The 18,597-nt window shown below is 55.3% G+C and overlaps 1 protein-coding gene across 1 annotated transcript in view; it reads left to right on the top strand.

Annotated features, from left to right (window-relative positions):
- The window catches only part of LOC111154784 (immunoglobin superfamily member 21), a 231,315-nt gene that overhangs the window by 203,010 nt on the left and 9,708 nt on the right, over positions 1–18,597 (top strand). Inside the window, exons 5-6 of the mRNA XM_022514694.1 lie at positions 14,360–14,475; positions 17,411–17,885. Of these exons, the coding sequence (XP_022370402.1) occupies positions 14,360–14,475; positions 17,411–17,885 (591 nt within the window). The remainder of the gene's footprint in view (positions 1–14,359; positions 14,476–17,410; positions 17,886–18,597) is intronic.

Here is an 18,597-nt window from a genome sequence, read left to right as displayed (position 1 = left end):
CCAAGCCCCCTCCCTTCCCTGTCCCTCTTCCCACTGGCTCTGGGTGAGTGACATGAGTGCCCGGGGTCCTCTAGATCGGAGCTGGGAGAGGGCTGCGTGGTCCCGCATGAAGAGTCATTCCTCTATTCAGATAAGTTGACTGGAAACTTCATTTACTTCCTTCGAGAGCTGGGGAATGACGAAGGGGATGGGCCTTGGATTCAACCATAGATTTTAAACCCAGTTCTGGAATTCCCGATAATAAAAGCAGCAAATGTTTATTGAGTATTTACTGCACACCGGGCACAGATCTGCTCCGCACCTGCTAACTCATTGTCCTAACAGCCCTCTAAGGAAGGCCCACGACTCCCTTCCCCATTGTACAAGTGTGAAAGCAGAGAGCCTAGAAAATGTTCCCACGGGCACAGGCCTAGCAAGGGGAGAGCTGGATTCGAACCCAGGCAGGCTGGCTCCAAGCCCTCAGCAGAGCCACTGAGGTGATTTGTTTGTGATTTGTTTCATCTCCTGAGCCTCAGTTTCCCCGTCTGCTAAATGGGGGTTACAGCAGCACCAGCCCCCTCCCCCAGTTGGAACAGGAAATGTCCTATGTCATAGCTCACTGTGAGTGCTCTCAAAAAGGGCGATGTGTTTACTGTCACCTCGTCCTGATCTCTACCCTGGAAGTGTCCACGGGGCCGGGGAGTGGGGTCAGGGCCGCAGGAAGTGATGGCAGCCGAGGGGAGCTCTCCCAACCAGGCAGTGAGGACTATGGGGTCCCATGCTGCCCTGCAGAAGACACCAGGAAAGAGCAGCCTCACCCCCACCCCCCAATAGTCTCGCTGTGAGAGACTGTTTTCCTCCCCAGCGTCAGTTACATCATCTGGAAACGGGGCTGTTGAGGGTGGCGGCTAGAGAGAGCTGACGGCCTGGGTCTGCCAGCAGCTTCTGAGGACAGGGCAGGCAGCTGGAGGGGGAGAGACAGCCCCAGCCCAGCCTAGGGCTGGGGCCATAGAGGCTGGACGTGTGAGGCGTTTCCAGACAGAAGCCACAGGACATGGGGACCAATCGGAAAGATAGGACCAGATGGGGAGGACGTGGCGGGACCCAGCCCTGGACGGAGATGGTCCTTAAGAAGGCACCGGTGAGACCTGTGGTCTCGCTCAGCAGACGGTGACTGCAAGAGATGGGCTTTGGGGTGGAAAGGCAAGGTTGTGGTCCTAAGGACATCTGCAGGCCCCCTTACTGCTCGTGGGAGACTCTGAGGGGACAGCTCGATGGGCCTTGGGGGCCTGAGACAGCTGGCAGGGCTCAGCTGCTGGAGACAGCCCAGACGACTGGGGCCAGGGCGGCCAGAGTCTTCCAGGAGGGATGTGAGAGCATGTTCAGAGACGGCACACTTAAGTGCCTGGAGAGCCTCCACCTGGCCAGGGACCCGGAGAAAAGATACTGCCTGCCCGCCCTCAGGCCTCCCACTAGCTCAGGTCACCAGCTAAGAGCCAGGTCAGACAGGGGCCAGACAGATGGGTTTGGGGCTCGGAGGAGCACTTTGGAGCTAACTGGGTCATCGACCAAGGACGGTCACTTCCCAGCTTCAGCCCCAAAGGCCCAAGCCTGCTGACTGCCTCCTGCACAGGCTTCTGGAATCCTCCATTCCTCCCTGTCTGAACCCCGGGCCTGCAAAGGAGACATGCCCTTGACAGCAGCCTACTGTGCACTCAGCAACAGGCCCAGCACATTCCAAAACCCGGTCCAGACTCTAGTCTCCCCACCGTAGGCTGGCCCCATGCTGCCTCCATTTCAGTGGGCACTGGGCATGGCACAGAGAGGGTAGGGAACTTACCATACATCCCACAGCACTGAGTGGGCTGGGATCTGAGCTCAGGGATGCTGGAAAGAAGAGCCCCCAGTTTTCCCTCTATGTGAGGCTGCCAGGAAGATGGAAGGACACTGCTCCTCTCTGAGTGGGGGACAATATGACAGCCGTATGGGCCTAGGCCAGAGACCAGTGCTCCTCTCAACAGGGACAGTGTGGAATAATTGGGCTGCCCCGTCAGCTCAGCCTTCTGGGAAGTCAGGAAGATCAGTGTCCCCCTTTAACAGAAGAGAAGACCGAGTCTGCTCATGAAGGGAAGCTTAGAGTATGAACCCAAAAGTTCTCTGGTGTCTTCCTTTGTGGGGACGTGAGGCCCCAAGCCGGGGTAGAGACCCGGCCTCTGGAGGGCACTCCGGGTGTGAGACGGACAAGCTGTGTGACCTTTGCAACGGGGAAGGGAGGCTGGAAGGAGGAGGCAGCTTCGTCGAGCCTCGTACTGCTTTGTGTGGCTTGTCCCTGGGGCCACAGGGCTGGTGTCGCCAGCCGTCCTGTGAGGGAAGGAGACCGTTGGCCCATTCATCCCTCACTTGAACAAGTCCTGCTCCAACCAGCATTTTGAGACCTGCTGAGTGCGTTCTCGCTTTGGGGGAACGACTGTCATGTGGGATAGGCAGGTATGCTAGAATAAAGGTGAATTTTGCAGCTACAAGGGCCAAGCCTGGCTCCAGGATATGAAATATATTAATTCACTTAATCCTCACCACTCTAGGAGACAGGTGCCTTGTCGTTCCCATTCTGATGGGAAACCCGGCCCAGAGATGTTAAGTAGCTTGCTCAAGGTTGCCCAGCAAGCGAGTGGCAGAGCTTGCGTTCAAACCCAGGCCGCCTTGCTAAGGAGCCCCCGCGTAGCTTCTCACAGAGGGGCCCACTGTGCCCCCTTGAGCCAAGTTGGAGAGACCCATCTGCTCCCTGGCACTGTGCAGGCAGGGGGGCTGCCCCCCACCCCCCGGAGGCCGTCACCTGCTCCTGCGTAGTGCTCCTGCAGTGTCCCCCAGACCAGGGGGCTCCGTATTCGTCCCACGGTTGCCTCCCTCCACCTACTCCCGGCCCCTCTCGGCCCCAGCCTCCCGCCCCACCCCCTCCCTGGAGCTGGCCCACCAGGGCATCATTAAGCCTTGACAAGTGTTAGGTCAGTGTGATGCTTTATCCCTTCACCACCGGTAGCTGGATTTAGTGTCTCAGGCAGAAAAACTTCCCTTCCCTGGGACAGGCCCCTTAATTACAGGTGATATGTGGCCGTTGAAACTGCAGTGCCTCGGGCCCCGTGATTTAAAGAGCAAGCCGGAGTGTGAGGGTGCAGGTGTTAATAGAGCTGTATTCGAGTCTGCTGCCTGCAGCCTCTCCTGGGGAGAGCGAAGGAATCCCACCGCCTCCTGTACAGAAGGGGAAACTGAGGCCAACTCCACGCGCCAGGTTGGTTTGGCCTGGGAGTCAGCCATCCTGTCTCGTCTGCCAGCTGGCGGAGCATCCCTGGACTCAGTTTCCCCCTCTGGAGGAGGGTGGGTTTACCTCACTCAGTCCCTGGGAGCAATAATCCTAAAAACCAATAAACCTAGTAATCACAGTAATCTTCACGGCAGGAGCAAGCAGCACCGTGCCAGGCATTGTCCAAGGTTCCTTGTGAGCACGCTCCTGTTTGATGCTCACATGTGCTGCTGAGACAGTGGCTGTAGTTATTCCCATTTTACAGACGAGGAGCCCGAGGCTCAGAGAGAGAAACAACTTCCCTGTGATCCCGTGGCTAGTGAGTAGCACATGGAGATCCCCAGCCCCTGTCTCTGTATCCTGAGCCTGACCTCTAGGCTCTGGGGACAATGGAAGGATATGAGACCATTGTCTGCCCCGCAGGAGTCCCTGAAGGATGAGGGAGCCAGAGAAGAGCACAGGTTTCCAGAATCCAGCAGGAGGAAAATAAGAGGGGGGAAGGATGAGAGTGCAGGCTGAGGGACGGGGGATTCCCAGGGGAGGGTCTCCTTCAGGAGGAGGCAATCAGGAAAGCTTCACGGAGGTGGAGGTGTACGGCTGGGCCCCGTAGGATGGGGGCAGACCCACAGGGGCATTTCAGGCAGAAGGAACCCTATAGGCAACAGTGGAGGAGCAGGAAAGTCTGGCAGAGTGGGAAGCACTCCTATGTGGCAGGACCCCAGGCATGGGTGAGGAGTCGGCGGTGACTCTGATAGTGATCACAGCCGCATTGGGGGCAATGACATTTATTCAGAGCTTGCCAGGTGCCAGGCCAGGGTCTAAAACCTTACTTTCGAATCCTATCCCGGAGATATGACGATCCCTACACTACAGATGAGGAAACAGGTACAGCGGGACTCAGGGACTTGCCAAGGTCACCCAGCTAAGAGGTGGCAGAGCCAGGATATGGCAGCCTGGCTCCTGAGCCTGTGTCAAGCCAGTCCCAGCGGAAGCCGGAGGGAAGGTGCTCCTCTCTTGTGCCAGGCTGCCACAGGCCCCGCCTGCCCTCTGTCTACCAGGTTTGGCCACAGGCAGAGAGGAAAGGTGAGGCCAGACCAGGCCCCTGAATCCAGGGACATGTGTCTAGGGATGTCATGGGAGCTGGACAGGCCTGGGATTTGGGAGGGGAATTTAGAGTAGAGAAGATACTCACCCAGCGCGCTGGGTCCAGCCATACCCTCCCCACTGATTCCCCTGTGGCCCCCAGGCCCATCAGAAGAGAACCCCCAACTCCTGAGGATCCCCGTGAGGGAGGGGCTGGCCCTTCTCTGCTGAGCAGTCCCACTGCCTCACAGCTGGTCACCTTGACCCTCCTGCTGTCGCTTCCCTCCAGATCTGCCCCCCTCAGAGCCTCGGATGTGAGCAGTGACGTGGTCCAGCCCTGTCACTGCATCACAGAGGAGAGCAACGCTTTGAGAGAAAGCCCAGAGCCGGTGAGATGGAGGGCCAGGCAGTGCAAGGTTGTGAACCTGGACTGGGGACTTGAGCCAGACACAGTTCAAGAGCTAGCCTTGGTCCTTGCCGGCCGAAGAGCTGTGGATCATTGCCTTTGAACACCTCAGTTTCTGTCTCCATATAATGGGGATAATAATCCCTACTTCCTGGGTTATGTGAGGCTCTAATGCAGAAAAGCATTTATCATGGACCCTGCCCCAGAGTGACCACCATGAGCATAGATGATGGTCAAGGGCCCTCCCCACCCCTCACCCCACCCATTGTGTGTGCCTGGGGACTCAGTGGGCCCTCCACTTCGGGTGCAGAAGGGGATGCTCACTGAGCAAATCTGCCTCCCCTCCAGTCACCCCTGCAGACATCAACTCAGAGCACTCTTGCTGGGAACTGTCCTGTGCTTCCCGCGCTCAGGCCCCGGCCAGCAGAATGAACTTGGATCCCTAGCGCGAGGAGATCCCAGGCCTGCGGCCAGAGTGAACGGTGTAGGCAGAGGCCAGATGCTGTTCCAGGTCAGGGATGGAAGTTGCTGTTCACAAATGGGACGGCCAGTGGGAATATGGGCTCGCCTGCACGAGGCATCCTGCTAGGCACTTCACAAATAGGAGCTCAGGCCGTCCTCACAATGGCCCTGGGACTCACTGGTCCTGTGACTAGGTGCTAGCACCTATGACTAAGGACTGTTGCTTGCAATCCCCATTTTACAGAGGAAAGGACAGAGGCAGGGCAGAACCTGGGGAAGGACGAGGTTAGAGGGCTCAGAGATGGGGCCCCAGCAAGGCCAGCGGGAGAGACCGCCTATGCCGGATCTCTGAGACCACCTCCCCCAGATCGAGCCCCTCCACCCCAGCCAAGGGTCCATCCTGTTGGCAATGAAGCTTGGCTCTGCCTCTCCCACAGTCTCATAGTTGGGCAACAGAACAAGTGCAGTTAAATGTTCATCCTAGAACCTGGGCGGTGGGGGCAGGAGTGGTCCTTGGACAGTTATTTGAACTTCTTCGGTTTGAAAATTTTCATCGTACAATGTTGGGGAGAAAACATGCACAATCCCCATCCCACCAAATGCCCCTTCTCCACAGCTCCTCCCCTCCATTCCTGCCTTTTCTCCTCCCACCCCCCACCCCCGCCCCGGAATTTGCTTTATGAGAAGCAAGTGGCCAGAAGGATTTCCCCGCCCTCTGACTCAGGAAATCAATCCTGAGATGCTGAGAGAGTAGGGAGACTGGGAAATCTCCTGCTGGAAGACAGGGCTCTGAGCTGGGGGTTGGCGGGGTTCGGGAGCTGGGGTTCTGTTGGGAGCTTGGCTGTGGTGGGGGACACCTGCCATGTTCTTCAGTCCCCACAAGCGCCCTGCGTGGACCAATGACACCAACATCATCCTTGCTCTATGGATGAGACCAGGAAACTAGCAGCTGCCTAAGGGTGACAGTGACTGTGGACAGGAGGGTGGTGACTTCAGGGCCAGCAGCCCAAGGTCAAGGATGAGCCCTGTTCCGAGCCCCAGAACCCAAAGGCCCCTGTGTTTGGGGGGTTCAGTTCTGCTGGAAAGGACAGAGGTCTTGCTAGGGGGAAAGGGGAGGTCTCCAAGCTCCAGCTCAGTGCTCTCTGGTGGGCGTGGAGTGGGGGAGAAACAGAATGGGCTGAACTTGAACTTGAGCAGGAAGAACTTGAGCTAGGTGCCGCTGCCCCTGGCCAGATCTTGAGTGCGCTCCCCTGCTTACTAGGGCCTCCCCAGGCTTCCGCAGGCGTCTTTCATAAAGCTACAAATATGGCACCTGGTGAAATCGCCCATGTGTGTAATATATACCTCTGGGATACATTGAAAACATCCTCCAAATAGCCAACCTTGCTGCTATTTAAAACGGATTCATGTCACACCCCATAGATTTCATCTCCGCAGAAATGGCACCTATCATGGGCCTGAACACATTTGCTCTATTGCCACATAAACTACGACGGCGTGGAGGGGCTGAGCCTGCCTCCCACAGCAGCTGCGGAGAGGCGACCCAGCACGGCTGCCTCCAGCCAGGAAACCCCAGGCACAGGGAGGAGAGCCCACAGGGGACTGATGGCCTAGGAGGACAATCAGAAAGCTGGAGCTGCTGAGAAGCAACCAATCAAGGCATGAACCCAAAGTTGAACTGCTTGGGGGGGACGCGGATTTGGGGATTTGAGGTCCTTTGACTCAGCGCAGAGAGCGGGAATCTCCAGAGAGTTCTACCCTTGGCCTGTCTGCTGGGCCTGGAGCAGCCAGATTGAGCCTCACTAATTCCCCTGGGTCTTGCTCTCCCTGCCAGTAATAATCTCCAGTGTTCACTGAGCACCTACTGTGGACCAAGTCCTTGGTGCACAGACCACCACCACCGAGTGGGTTTTATTACCCCTAACTTCGGCGTGAACAGACTCACAAAAGTCAAAAAGAGCGGTTCTCACGTTGAGCTTGCATTACTTCAGATGGCTGGACCCTCCCCCCTTCACCCCCACCTCGCCACCCCCGCCACCGCCCCCAGTTCTGATGCAGCAGGTCTGGAAGCAGGCTCGGGAATTTGCACAAGCTCCGGGGAAGGCCGATGCTGCTGGTCCACGCTGAGAGCCACCAGGGGAAAGGTATAGTCTATCATTTTGCACCAGAATACACATCCAGGTCCAACACTAAAACCTGTGGCCTGGCCGCCCCACCACCCCCTTTGAGTGTGCGAGTGTGCGAGTGTGCGTGCGTGCGAGCGCGCACACGCAGGATTTTATTTCTCTATCAGCAGTCACCGGTGTTGGATCCCGCTCTGCCCAGCCTCGCCGATTCTCCGCCTCACAAGCTGCACCCCCCTTCCGGCACGCCCCCCCCGCCCCGCTCCCCCAGAGCAGTCAGCCAGAGCCTCCAGTTGGGGTTGTTAATTTTATCTTCCACCGCTGCGAAAACACAACAGCTGGCAGGGGAGGGGCGAGGCAGGTGAACGGGGCGCTGCCAGCCAGCTCCCGCCCAGGGGAAGGCGGGTGGATGGATGATGCCTGCAGCCGCCAGAAGTTCCCCCGTGACCCTGTCCACTCAGAAGCCCCCCCTCCCCCCGCCCCAGCCAACTCCGGGCAGGGAGAATCCCAGGCAGTACCTGCCCACACGGGCAATGACATAAACCCAGGTCCGTCACCACCGCATCAGCCCACGGACTCCCACCCACTGTCAAGTTGGAGGGGGCGGTGGGTGGGCTCGGCAGCTGCCGCATAGCAGGGCCTTTGCAGCCCATATAAGCACAGACGCAGCATTTATCTCTCTTGTCACTGATGGCGGCTCCATTTGGGGACTTTTTGTCAGGTTTTTTTTCCCTTGGCTGCTGTTACTACTCAGTTCAATATTTAATTTTCCCATAAACCAAAGTGTTGTGCTTTTCCCCTCTCTTTTTTTTTGCTGGAGTCCCCCCTCCTGTGGGTGGAGTCTGCTTCCTCCTGGGGTTTCTGCTAGGAGGGAGGTCTTGGGGGGGGGCAGAGAGTTCAGCCCCTTCCAAATGGGGCAGGGATTGGAGGGCACCGTGCTTGGGTCCCATCCCCCACGCATTCACTCATTCACATGGAACATATTTACTGAGCAAATCCTTGTGTGTCCGGTGCTTGGGATGGACCATAGACAGGAGGCTCCCCTTCCCTCCTGGCGCTCACATTCTAGTGGGGGTGTCAGAGAAAAAGACCAGATGCAAACCAGTATATGAAATAATTGAACATTATGACAGGCTTTGTGAAGAAGTAGCAAAGAGCTGTGACAGAGAATAAATGGGGGGCCCAGCTTAGATCAGGAGGTGATACTTGAGCTGTTAGTTGATAGATGAGCAAGACCCAACCATGCAAAAAGCTGAGCAGAAAGCAGCAACATATGCAAAGGCCCTGGGGTTTGAAGGAGCTTAGGATGTTCATGGACCAGATTCTCAGTGTGCGTGGAGCATGGTAACAGAGAAGGTGGCCTTGGTCAAGGCAAGGCAGGGTCCATAGTATTATAAGGTCTCATGGGATTCCTTTCCACAAACAGGCTGTGCGCTTGCCTATGCTGAGACAAAAGAAGGAAAGAAGGAAACAGGAATTAAACTTGAACTCATGTGTGTCAGGCCTGCACTAGCTGAGGTTAGGTGGAAGAAAAACAAAGCTCCACACTTCAGGGAGCACAGTCTTGTGGAGAAACAGATGTGGACCCAGGACAGAATGACAAGCACCAGTGTGAAAGACAAAAGCAGAATGCTCTGGCCATCCAGAGGATAAGACCTAACCCAGTCTTGCAAAGTCCTAGAAGACTGCCTGGAGGAGGCAGCACCTGAGGACAGTCCTAAAGGAAGAGGCAGAGTTAATCCACAGAAGGACTGGTTTGTGCAGGGCACAGGGGAGGGGAGCAAGGTGCAGGAGGAACCTTGGGCAGCTCAGTGTGGCTGGAGCAGGGTAGCTTCCTAGAGGGCTGCCTGGAGGAGGTGCTCCTTTGAGCGGCAACTTATAGATGTGGTAGAGAGGATGGAAAGAAACTGAAATGGGGGACCCCCTCCAAAAAAGGGAAGAATTTAAAACAGGGAATGTAGAGGGACTCAGGTACAGACATATCTATGTTGTGGGTGGCTTTTTTTTTTTTTTTCAAGAATATGGTATAATGACTGGTTGCTGATTGAAAGGAAGGCAGTCAATAGAGCAGGCATGCTGAGAGCAAAGAATGGATTTTTGCAAATAATATAATTTTGAACTTGTCTTTTTCCTCCCCCACCCCTCCTAGGGGTCAAGAATAAAATAACCGCAGGCCCTTCCTCCCCCGGCGGCCCAAGGAATGGGGCAGCAGAGGGTGGCTGTGGCTGTGGCCATGGCTACGGATGAGGCAGCCTGGAAGCTGCCTTACCTTTCCTGACACTAGACAAAATCTGTCCAGGGAACTTCTCGCTGCAGTCCTCTGTGCTTAAGACCAAGTCAAACAAAACTGGGAAGTTGGCTGACTTGACGTGGGGTCCGGGGATTCAGGGGCGTTTTCTGGGGGTGGTCTCTGATCATGGACATGTAGAGCCGGGGGGCTTCTGCTGGTCCAGGGCTGGCCGTGTGTCTGGAAGTGGCTTGTCAGTTCTGAAGCTCTGCTCAAGGCTAGATTCTCAGCCCCATGGACCCATCCCCTCCTGATCCAATGAGCCTGCTCCGTGGCTCATCCCCTGAGGATGGTCCTTTCAGGGAACTATTGCTGGTGGGCACCCCCCCTCCTCGCCACCCAGGAGAGCATCGCACCAGCGTCTGAAGAGACATTCCCAGGGTTCACAGCAACAGGACACTCGTGGTGGGGGCACTGGACATGTTGCAGAGGAGTGCCCACAAGGCAGGGGTCTGTGTGGATTCTTTGCCATTCTATGCCCCATGGCTCACAGCCCAGTGGCCTGCTTTATCCTGCTGTTTCTGCAGCCCAGCTTGGACCTCGGGATTGTTCTCATCTAGGAAGTTGCATGGAATTTATGCCTGTGCCAGCAGCTGACCACCTGCCTTAGACTGGACCCTGTTTCCAGGGCCACACATCCATAACAGGCATGGGGAACAGAGCGGGGTGCTTGCTTTGACTTTGGTCAAAGAATGTAAGAAGGATGGGTATGGGGATGAGCATGGAGGTGGGGTTGGGGAGACAGAGTGAGGATGGACATGAAGATGGGAAGGGGCGCACATGGGTATGGGAGCAGGTGTGGCAATGGGGTGGAGGTGGAGAGGGGGGCAGGGAAGAGGAGGCAGCCAGAGGCTGGAGGGCTGGAGACAGGAAGGGGAGGAGGAAGGAGGAGAGGATGATGTGATGTGTGGAAGGAAGCATCCGTAAACAGCCAGGGGCTCCCAGGTGTAGACAGCTCCCTGGCTGCCTGCTCTTGGAGCCCTCCACCAGGAGACAGGAGACGAGATGCAGAGTGACATTTTCCCGGGACACAGCGACTGAGGACTATGTTGGTGGGGTGAGTGTGGGAAGCCGGGGCTGTCCATGAGGATATTAGCAGCTCTGCTGTGTCATTGTCCATACAACTGAGATCTGTTATTGTCTTATGAGCTTGATTAGCTGTACATTTTGCTAAGACCTGCTCAGAAAAATAACGAGGGACAGGAACACATCTCCCAATCAGGGTCTGTCTGTGTGGGTGGCCTGCGTGACGTGGGTGCAGATCTCCAGAATGGTGAGATAAGTCCATGCGCGTGCATGTGTGTGCACACGTGCATGTTGGGGGGCAGGGGGGTACCTATGCTCTGCAAAGAACCTCGGCCAGAATTCAGAAGACCCAAGTGCCAGTCTAGGCTCTGCTACTGACTTACAGTGTGACTATAGGCAAACCTCTCCCTCTCTCTGACCTCAGTCTACTGACCTGTAAAATGGAAGGTCTAGACCGGTGTGATCCAGTAGAAACATCATGCAAGCCACATATGTAAGTTTTCTAATCACCACACGGAGAAAAGCATTTAAAGGTGAATTAAATTTAATAACATATTTATTAAGTCCAGTAGAGCCCAAACATAGTTTCAGCATATCAAATGTATATTGAAATTTATATTTCAATATAAAATATTAGTGATGCATTTAACATTCTTTCGACAATGGGCTTCCAAATTTAGTGTGTATTTCATGCTTACACAGAAGAACTCAAAAAACCCAAATTTCAAGGGCTCAACAGCCACATGGGGTGAGCTGACTACTATGTTGGAAGGTGTGCAGCTGGGGTATCTTCTGGTCTTCTCACTGAACTGTGAACACCCCAAAGGCAGAGACCTTTCATTCTCCAGGCCAGTAGCAAGGAGCCTCAGGAAAGCACGTTAGTAAATTACTCTGCTAATTGGCGCCCCTGACATGTATTGGTTGCCCTTTCAAAACACCTTCCATCCTATCATCACAGGTACCCTGTAATTCCATTTCACGGATAAGGACATTGAAGTTCAGAGAGGTTAAACCACTCGCCCGAGATCACACAGCACATACGTGGTACAGCTGCTCCTTGAACTCTGGGTAGTCTGATTTATAGCCCATGCTTTTAACCCCTGCCCTGCGCCACCTCCCGGGTAACGGCGATACAGATCGTAATGAACTCCACTACACTGCGCGGCCAGGCATCCTGGAAGCATCCTGCCATCTCCTCCTCAAAGCGGTTCTATAAGGAAGGTTCTAAGGGTGTGGATGAAAGTGAGAAAGAATGAGTGACACTGAAGGTGGCCATGCCATTTCTGAGCCTGTAGGAGTATTGCAGGGTACACTTAACACCTGCACAAACACCCAGAGGTTCATGCCACAGTTCTCACTGGCACGGTCCCTTTGTCACGGGAGTAGCTGATGTAAGTAAAGCCAACCACGGGAGAGCTCCCTAGGGATCTGCATCACAAAGCGTCTATGAAGGCTGAGCTGTGCCACTAAATGAGCGTTCCTGGTGGTTCGGATGGGCATACTTAGGGCTAAAGGTAGATACAAACTCCTTTCTTCTTTCCAAAGACCGAGGTGGCACAACCTCATGTCAGAGCTGGGGTGCTTGGGTTCAGATCCTGGCTCTGTGAACCCCTGGGCAGTTTCCTTCACTTTTTAAGTTTGCCGTCTATAAAATGGGAATAAATAAACCCGCATCTTAGGCTGATGGGGAGGGTGGAATGAATTCACCCACGCTAAGGGCTGAGAACAGCTCCTGGCTCATCGTGTTGGCCAGTCGTCAGTTCTTGCTGGGGGGACCCAGGTGTTTTGCTGGCGTTTGAGAAGTTAGATTGCAGAATCTGGGACTTCTGGCTAATGGATGTGTTCCGGTGTGTGTTTCCCCTCTCCGAATTCCTACCCCACTTACCATCTGTTTCCTACAATCTTACACTTAATTACAATTCTGTATCTGTTGTTCTCCCATTGTTTCCCGTTCATTCATTCCGCTTCCCTTGCCAATATAGCAGCACGTGGCGGCTGCCTGAATGAATGGATGGCTCCTACCTGGCTTCATTTCACTAGACCTTAAAATAGAGTTGCCGGGCGGCTGTCACCAGCCCCCTCCCCCAGCCCCAGCCTGTGGGCTTCTCGTCACTGTGTTTCATCGCTGCGCGCCCACAGCAGGCGCCTGGCCCCATGCCCAGCACCGTGTAGGTATCCGGAAATATTTATCAAACTTAATTAAACTTAACTAGAGTAAAAACCCCCTGCAAGAAGGAAAGACCTATGGCAATTCCTTCTCTCTGCTTCCCCGCCGCCGCTGCTCTTGACCCAAGGATGGATAAGCCAACGTGGATAGGCTTGCACAACTGAAGTTCTCAGATTCTAGCTCCTACCCTGGCTGAACATAATGGGGAAACCATTGTGGGACTCCTAAGAAGAGGAGATCCCAACCCTGTGCTGAGCCCTTTACACATCTAGTAACTCACTCATCCTTCACGGACGTCTGCCCAGTCTGACTCCTATTTTGCGAATTGGGGAACTGAGGCTTACAGTTTGGGTAACTTGCCCAAGGACATGGAGGTGTGGTGACATCTGGGATTCAGACCCAGGAGCTCCTGATGGCTCCATCTGTGGAGCGCACAGTGCCCTGGAGCTCTGGCTTTGTCATACCAGCCAGTGGTGGCCGGCAGGCAGAGCAGAGCCGGTGGGGGACGGGACCAGCCAAAATAAGCCTACTTCCAAAAGGAAAGGAAAGCAGCAGCTTGGCCTTAAATGTCTCTCCAAGTCATGTACTCTCTGCTGCCCTCAGCCTGCTCTAAATGGCCAGCCTGTCTAGCCTAAATCACCGGCTGTGTTTTTAGTCTCCAAGATGCAATTCAGATCATGTCACTGCTCCTGCCTAAAACCCTTCCATGGCTCCCCACTGCTCTCAGGACAAATAAAAAAACTGATAACCAGTGGTGTGCTGGGAAACCCCCTTTCTGGGAGCTGGGGCAGGGGAAGGAAACACACAAAAGGCCTTATTTGTTGTGGCGGCCAGTTTCCGTGGTGTAAAGACACCTGCTGTGGCGGATTTCAGGGACCAGCAGTCCAACCACTGCTTGACAACAGTCCTGAAAATGGCACATTGAGGTCTCATGAGCTGGTAGGACCGAGCCCCAGCACAGCACCGCAAGCACTAACCGATCATCAGCGGCGCTGCCCCCCACCCTGCACATCTCCCAGGCCCCCTGGACACACATCCTCCGGTCCCCAGCTCCTTGCATGGCACCCCCAGCCGCTGCCCCGGGCTGCCTCCCACCACCCCCTGCCCTGGGCCGACATGCTGCAGACCTCTGCATGTGCAGTTCCCTCCACCTGCCACACTTGTCCTCCAGCTGCTCTTGCTTCCTCAGATCACAGCACGATGTCACTCCCTCAGGCTCGGGCAGGAACCCCTCTATACCTGTTCTACCTCCCGGTAGCTGATGCACTTTGCACATTTAACTGCATGGTCTACATTTAACCTTCGCGAGCAGGCTGTCCGCCCCAGGAGGCAGAGCCCTTGCCTGTGTGCCCAGCCCGGACATCGTTCCCACTAGAGTTGATGCCAATGGCACAGCTGGAGTCGAGCAACTTCCTCCCCTTCCTGCTCCCAGCCCCCACTCCGGGACCTGGCCCATCGTAGGTCGTCTGCGAACTCTTCCCAAATCTTCCATTAAACCTCTGTCTTGCTGTGCTTCCCTCTTGGGTAGCTCCCCCCACCTCCATCGAAGTGGTGGCCGCAGACATGCCAGCCCCCTTCAGCCGCTACCAAGCCCAGAACTTCACACTGGTCTGCATCGTGTCCGGAGGGAAACCAGCGCCCACAGTGAGTACCCATGGAGTGCCCAGTCCCTCCCCAGCCCCTGCTGGACCACCCTTCTCGGTGACTTGTCCAGCTGGCCATGTTACCACAGTGCCCACTTTGCACAATAAAGGGAGAGGGTGTGGTCTCCATAAGTTAACTCTGCGCCATCCGCCCAGGTCTGAACCCGTCCACTCATCTGACCCCCTTGCCCCAGGTGTCCATGTGTCTGCCTTGCTCCCAAGTTCCCGGCACAGACAGCCCCATTTTTTCTGGACCCTTGAGTTCCAGAACTACACATGCATCTTTAGAGGAGCTCGGCATCGAGCACACTCCTGCCCCAGTTACTGAGCAGGATGGAGACAAATGAGACCCAGAGAGGGGAAAGGACATGTCCCGAGTCACCCACAGTGCTCTTGACAGACATGGGACTCAAGTTCATGGCCTCCAGCTCCAAGTCCACTGTGGAGAAAGAGGGGCAGGAGGAAGGACAGAAGGAGGGAAGAAAGGACAGAAGGAAGACGAGAGAGAATCCCTGTTTGGTCCAACTCTGTATTAGACTCAACCTAACTGCTTCAAAATCTTTCAGCCCAGCTCACGAGTCATTGTCATGGCCACTTCGAGGGGTGAGGGGCACTAAGCTGGAGAACTGGGTTCTAGCCCCGGCCCTGCCACATGCACTGAATGACCTTGAGCAGAAACCTCTGCCCCTCAGGTTCTGCAAGGAGGTTTAGGAAGGGGGTAACATTAAAATTTTCAGCTTTAAAAAATATTTATTTATTTATTTGAGAGAGAGAGTGTTGGTGAGCAGGGCAAAGGAAGAAGGAGAGAGAGACTCCCAGCTGAGTGCAAAGCCCAACATGAGGCTTGATCTCAAGACCCTGAGCTCTTGAACTGAACTGGACTGAGCCCCCCAGGAGCCACCAGATTTTGAGATTTTTAGAAGCAACGGGACCTATTTGGTCTCGATGAGATACAGGAAGCCTCATGTAGAAAACATTTAAAAGTGAAGGAAGGGCAAGTTGCCCTTATTGACCTCTGAAGCACCTGTGTGGAACCCTTAGGGTTCCCTGAACCCATACTGGGAACCCATGGGCTGCCTGATTTCAAGGCCTCCTCCAAGAGAATTGTATAACACTCTCGCCCCTGTGAGTTTCATACATCACTAGGATCAATGAGGGGCCGGCGCTGGAGTGGAGGATGGGTAGGGTTAGAGTTCAAGGTGGGGAGACAAGGCATTCTAGACCCCGATCTTTCTCACAGGTATAATGTAGTGGGGTGACCTGGGGGCCCAGGCTAACTTGAGTCCAGGACCCAGGTGCAGATAGACCCAGCTCCTTAGGGCAGGGCAGAAAAGAGGTGCAGAGAGACCCAAGACAGGGAAAGAGGCAGGTGCACCTAGGCACAGGTAGAGCAGTAGGCAGGGATGGGAAGACAAGCCTTTGGTGGCGCCCATATGCTGCCACCTTGTAGTCCCAAGGAAACAGATTTAAAAAAGGCAATTTTAAACCCACTGATTGGTGAGAGCAGGATTTGGCCCCCAAGTTTCCCCCTTTGGAACCCAAAAGAGGTCTGGCCTCCCTATAATCAGACAAGCTGGTCTTTTTCTCCAAAGAACAACTTCTTTTCCAGAGGATACAAAGAAAGGTTCCTTACAGCCTCGGGGCTGCGGGAAGACTCCCCACCCCCAGCCCCTGCCTGCTCCTGCCATTTAAGATACGGCAATAAAATACTCAATTTCACATATCTATGTAGTTGAATACAGATATAGTTGTTAAAGACATCTTTCTCTCTCTACACACACACACATAGGATCCTTAATTCCCCACATTCCAGGCATCTCACATTTGCCTGGGATGTCAGAACTTAAAAGAATTATTTGGTATAAATTACAAATTTGCTTTTGAAGCACTTTTCAAAAGAAAGAAAGAAAGAAAGAAAGATCCAAAGCAGGTTGTTACGTGCATATGGGATTCTTTGTTGGAGCTATAAACTCTGAGAGGTTCTCCCTGTCCCACATTTCATCCCCCACCTCTCCCTCCTGCCTGGCCCACGACACACTCCCTCTCCCCTCAGCCACAGTCCCCCCACTTCTCCTTCCCTCCTCGCCCCTAACCCCCCACTTCTTCTTCCTGCCTCTACAGCAGTCCCCCTCCCTTCTCCCTCCCCCAACCCCCCTCCTCTCTTTCTCAGCATCTTCTTCCCTCCCCTCACCTGCACCAGCATCCCCAGAAAGCTGCTTCCTGCCCTCCTCTCTCCCTGTCTCCCATCGATTTATTTATCTGATTTATTAAAGAAATACACCCAATCCCCACAGGCCTCTGGGCGCCTGTACCAAAATAAAAAGACAGCAAATTAAATTAAATGCCGCCTCTCTGAACTTGAATTCCCCATTAGCAGAGAAAGCGAGCAGACTCAGGCTTTAGTCTCATCCCCACACCCCGCTCCCACCCACACACGCACCTGTTTCCTTCCTTCTGGTCCAAACCTCCAAAAGGCGCCCACGCTGAGATCCTTTCCTCTTCATTCTTAATCCGAAGGCTCCTTTACTCTCTGGTGACCGCCCACTTTCTCCCTCTTCCGCAGGCTGTCCCCAGGTGGGCAGGGGCGGGCTGCCTGGAGCCCAGGTGGCTGCTGCGGGCCCCTGTTTTGGGACACCATGTCACTTAACCATCCAACAGCCCTGACCAAGGAGTCTGTGCTCTTATTCCCCTTTACAAGCAAGGAACTTGGGGGCTCAGAGAGGCTCACCTGCTGGTAAAGGAGATGCCCTCAACCTCGGCCGCCAGGGGCTGTGTGTCCCCGTGGACCTGAGCTGACTCGTGCTGGGGGTGCCGGAGGGAACTGGAGGAGGAGGCCTCGAAAGAACTGGCATTCTGTGGCTCGTTCCTCTGAGAAGCCATGGGGAGGTCGAGGTCATTCCCACCCAGTCTCTCCCACACCCTCCTTGCAATTTCAGGTTTATTTCAAACGCGATGGGGAACCCATCGAGGCTGTGCCCCTGTCCGAGCCGGCGGCTGCAAGCTCTGGCCCCCTCCAGGACAGCAGGCCCTTCCGCAGCCTCCTGCACCGCGACCTGGATGACACCAAGATGCAGAGGTCACTGTCCCTGCTGGACGCCGAGAACCGGGGTGGGCGTCCCTATACAGAGCGCCCCGCGCGCAGCCTGACCCCGGACCCCAGCATCCTCTTCCAGCCTACCACGGAGAACGTCCCAGAGACGGTGGTGAGCCGCGAGTTCCCGCGCTGGGTCCACAGCAATGAGCCCATCTACTTCCTGCGCCACAGCCACGCCCCCGGCAGTGACGGCACCGTGGAGGTGCGCGCCCTGCTCACCTGGGCGCTCAACCCGCAGATCGACAACGAGGCCCTCTTCAGCTGTGAGGTCAAGCACCCAGCGCTGTCGATGCCCATGCAGGCAGAGGTCACACTGGGTAAGACGTGGTGGGTGCCGTGCTGCCGGCCCCCCCGCAGAGCTGGGTGGGGGGAGCCTGGGCGCGGGGTCCTTGGCTGGCAGGATGTTGGGGGGAGGTGGAGCAAACAGGCGGCGGGCACAGAGATCAGAGCTGGGGTTCTGAAGATTTTTTATTTATTTATTTGAGAGAGAGCATGAGTGAGAGAGATCGGGTGGCAGGGGGGAGACACAGACTCCCCGCTGAGCAGGGAGCCCCATGCGGGGCTCGATCCCAAGATCCCGGGATCATGACCTGAGCTGAAGGCAGATGCTTAACCGACTGAGCCACCCAGATGCCTCCAGAATCTTCAGAAGTTCCTGGGCTGGATTGGGGAACATGGGGAGGGGTCCCAGGGAAATCGGGGAAATTTGCGGAAACGCAAGAGGTCGGGGGAATTTGGTCGGTCAGGATCAAGAATATGGAGAGTCAGAGAAGTTTGCTGAACCTGTGATTGCTCAAGGTAAGCAGACAAGGATTGGGAGGTGGACATTGTGGCCCCGTAGTCTCACTGGTAGCCTTTCACTGTGCCTCCTCACGCACCCACTGTGGTGGGCCACGGTCCTGAGCCCTGTTCGTTTGTCATTCCATGGAGACTTCATGAGCAGCCCCTACAGACAGCTCCGGTGCTAGACGCTGGGACCTTGTCAGCCCGGAGCCCACCACCATTGCTCTCTCTGGACCCTCTGTGCTT

The sequence above is a fragment of the Enhydra lutris genome, unplaced genomic scaffold (genome assembly GCF_002288905.1).
Source record: "Enhydra lutris kenyoni isolate GAN:26980312 unplaced genomic scaffold, ASM228890v2 scaffoldscaffold38, whole genome shotgun sequence".
Classification (NCBI taxonomy): Eukaryota; Metazoa; Chordata; class Mammalia; order Carnivora; family Mustelidae; genus Enhydra; species Enhydra lutris.
Note: the sequence above shows the minus strand (reverse complement) of the source record. Positions and strands in the feature narration are given on the sequence as shown.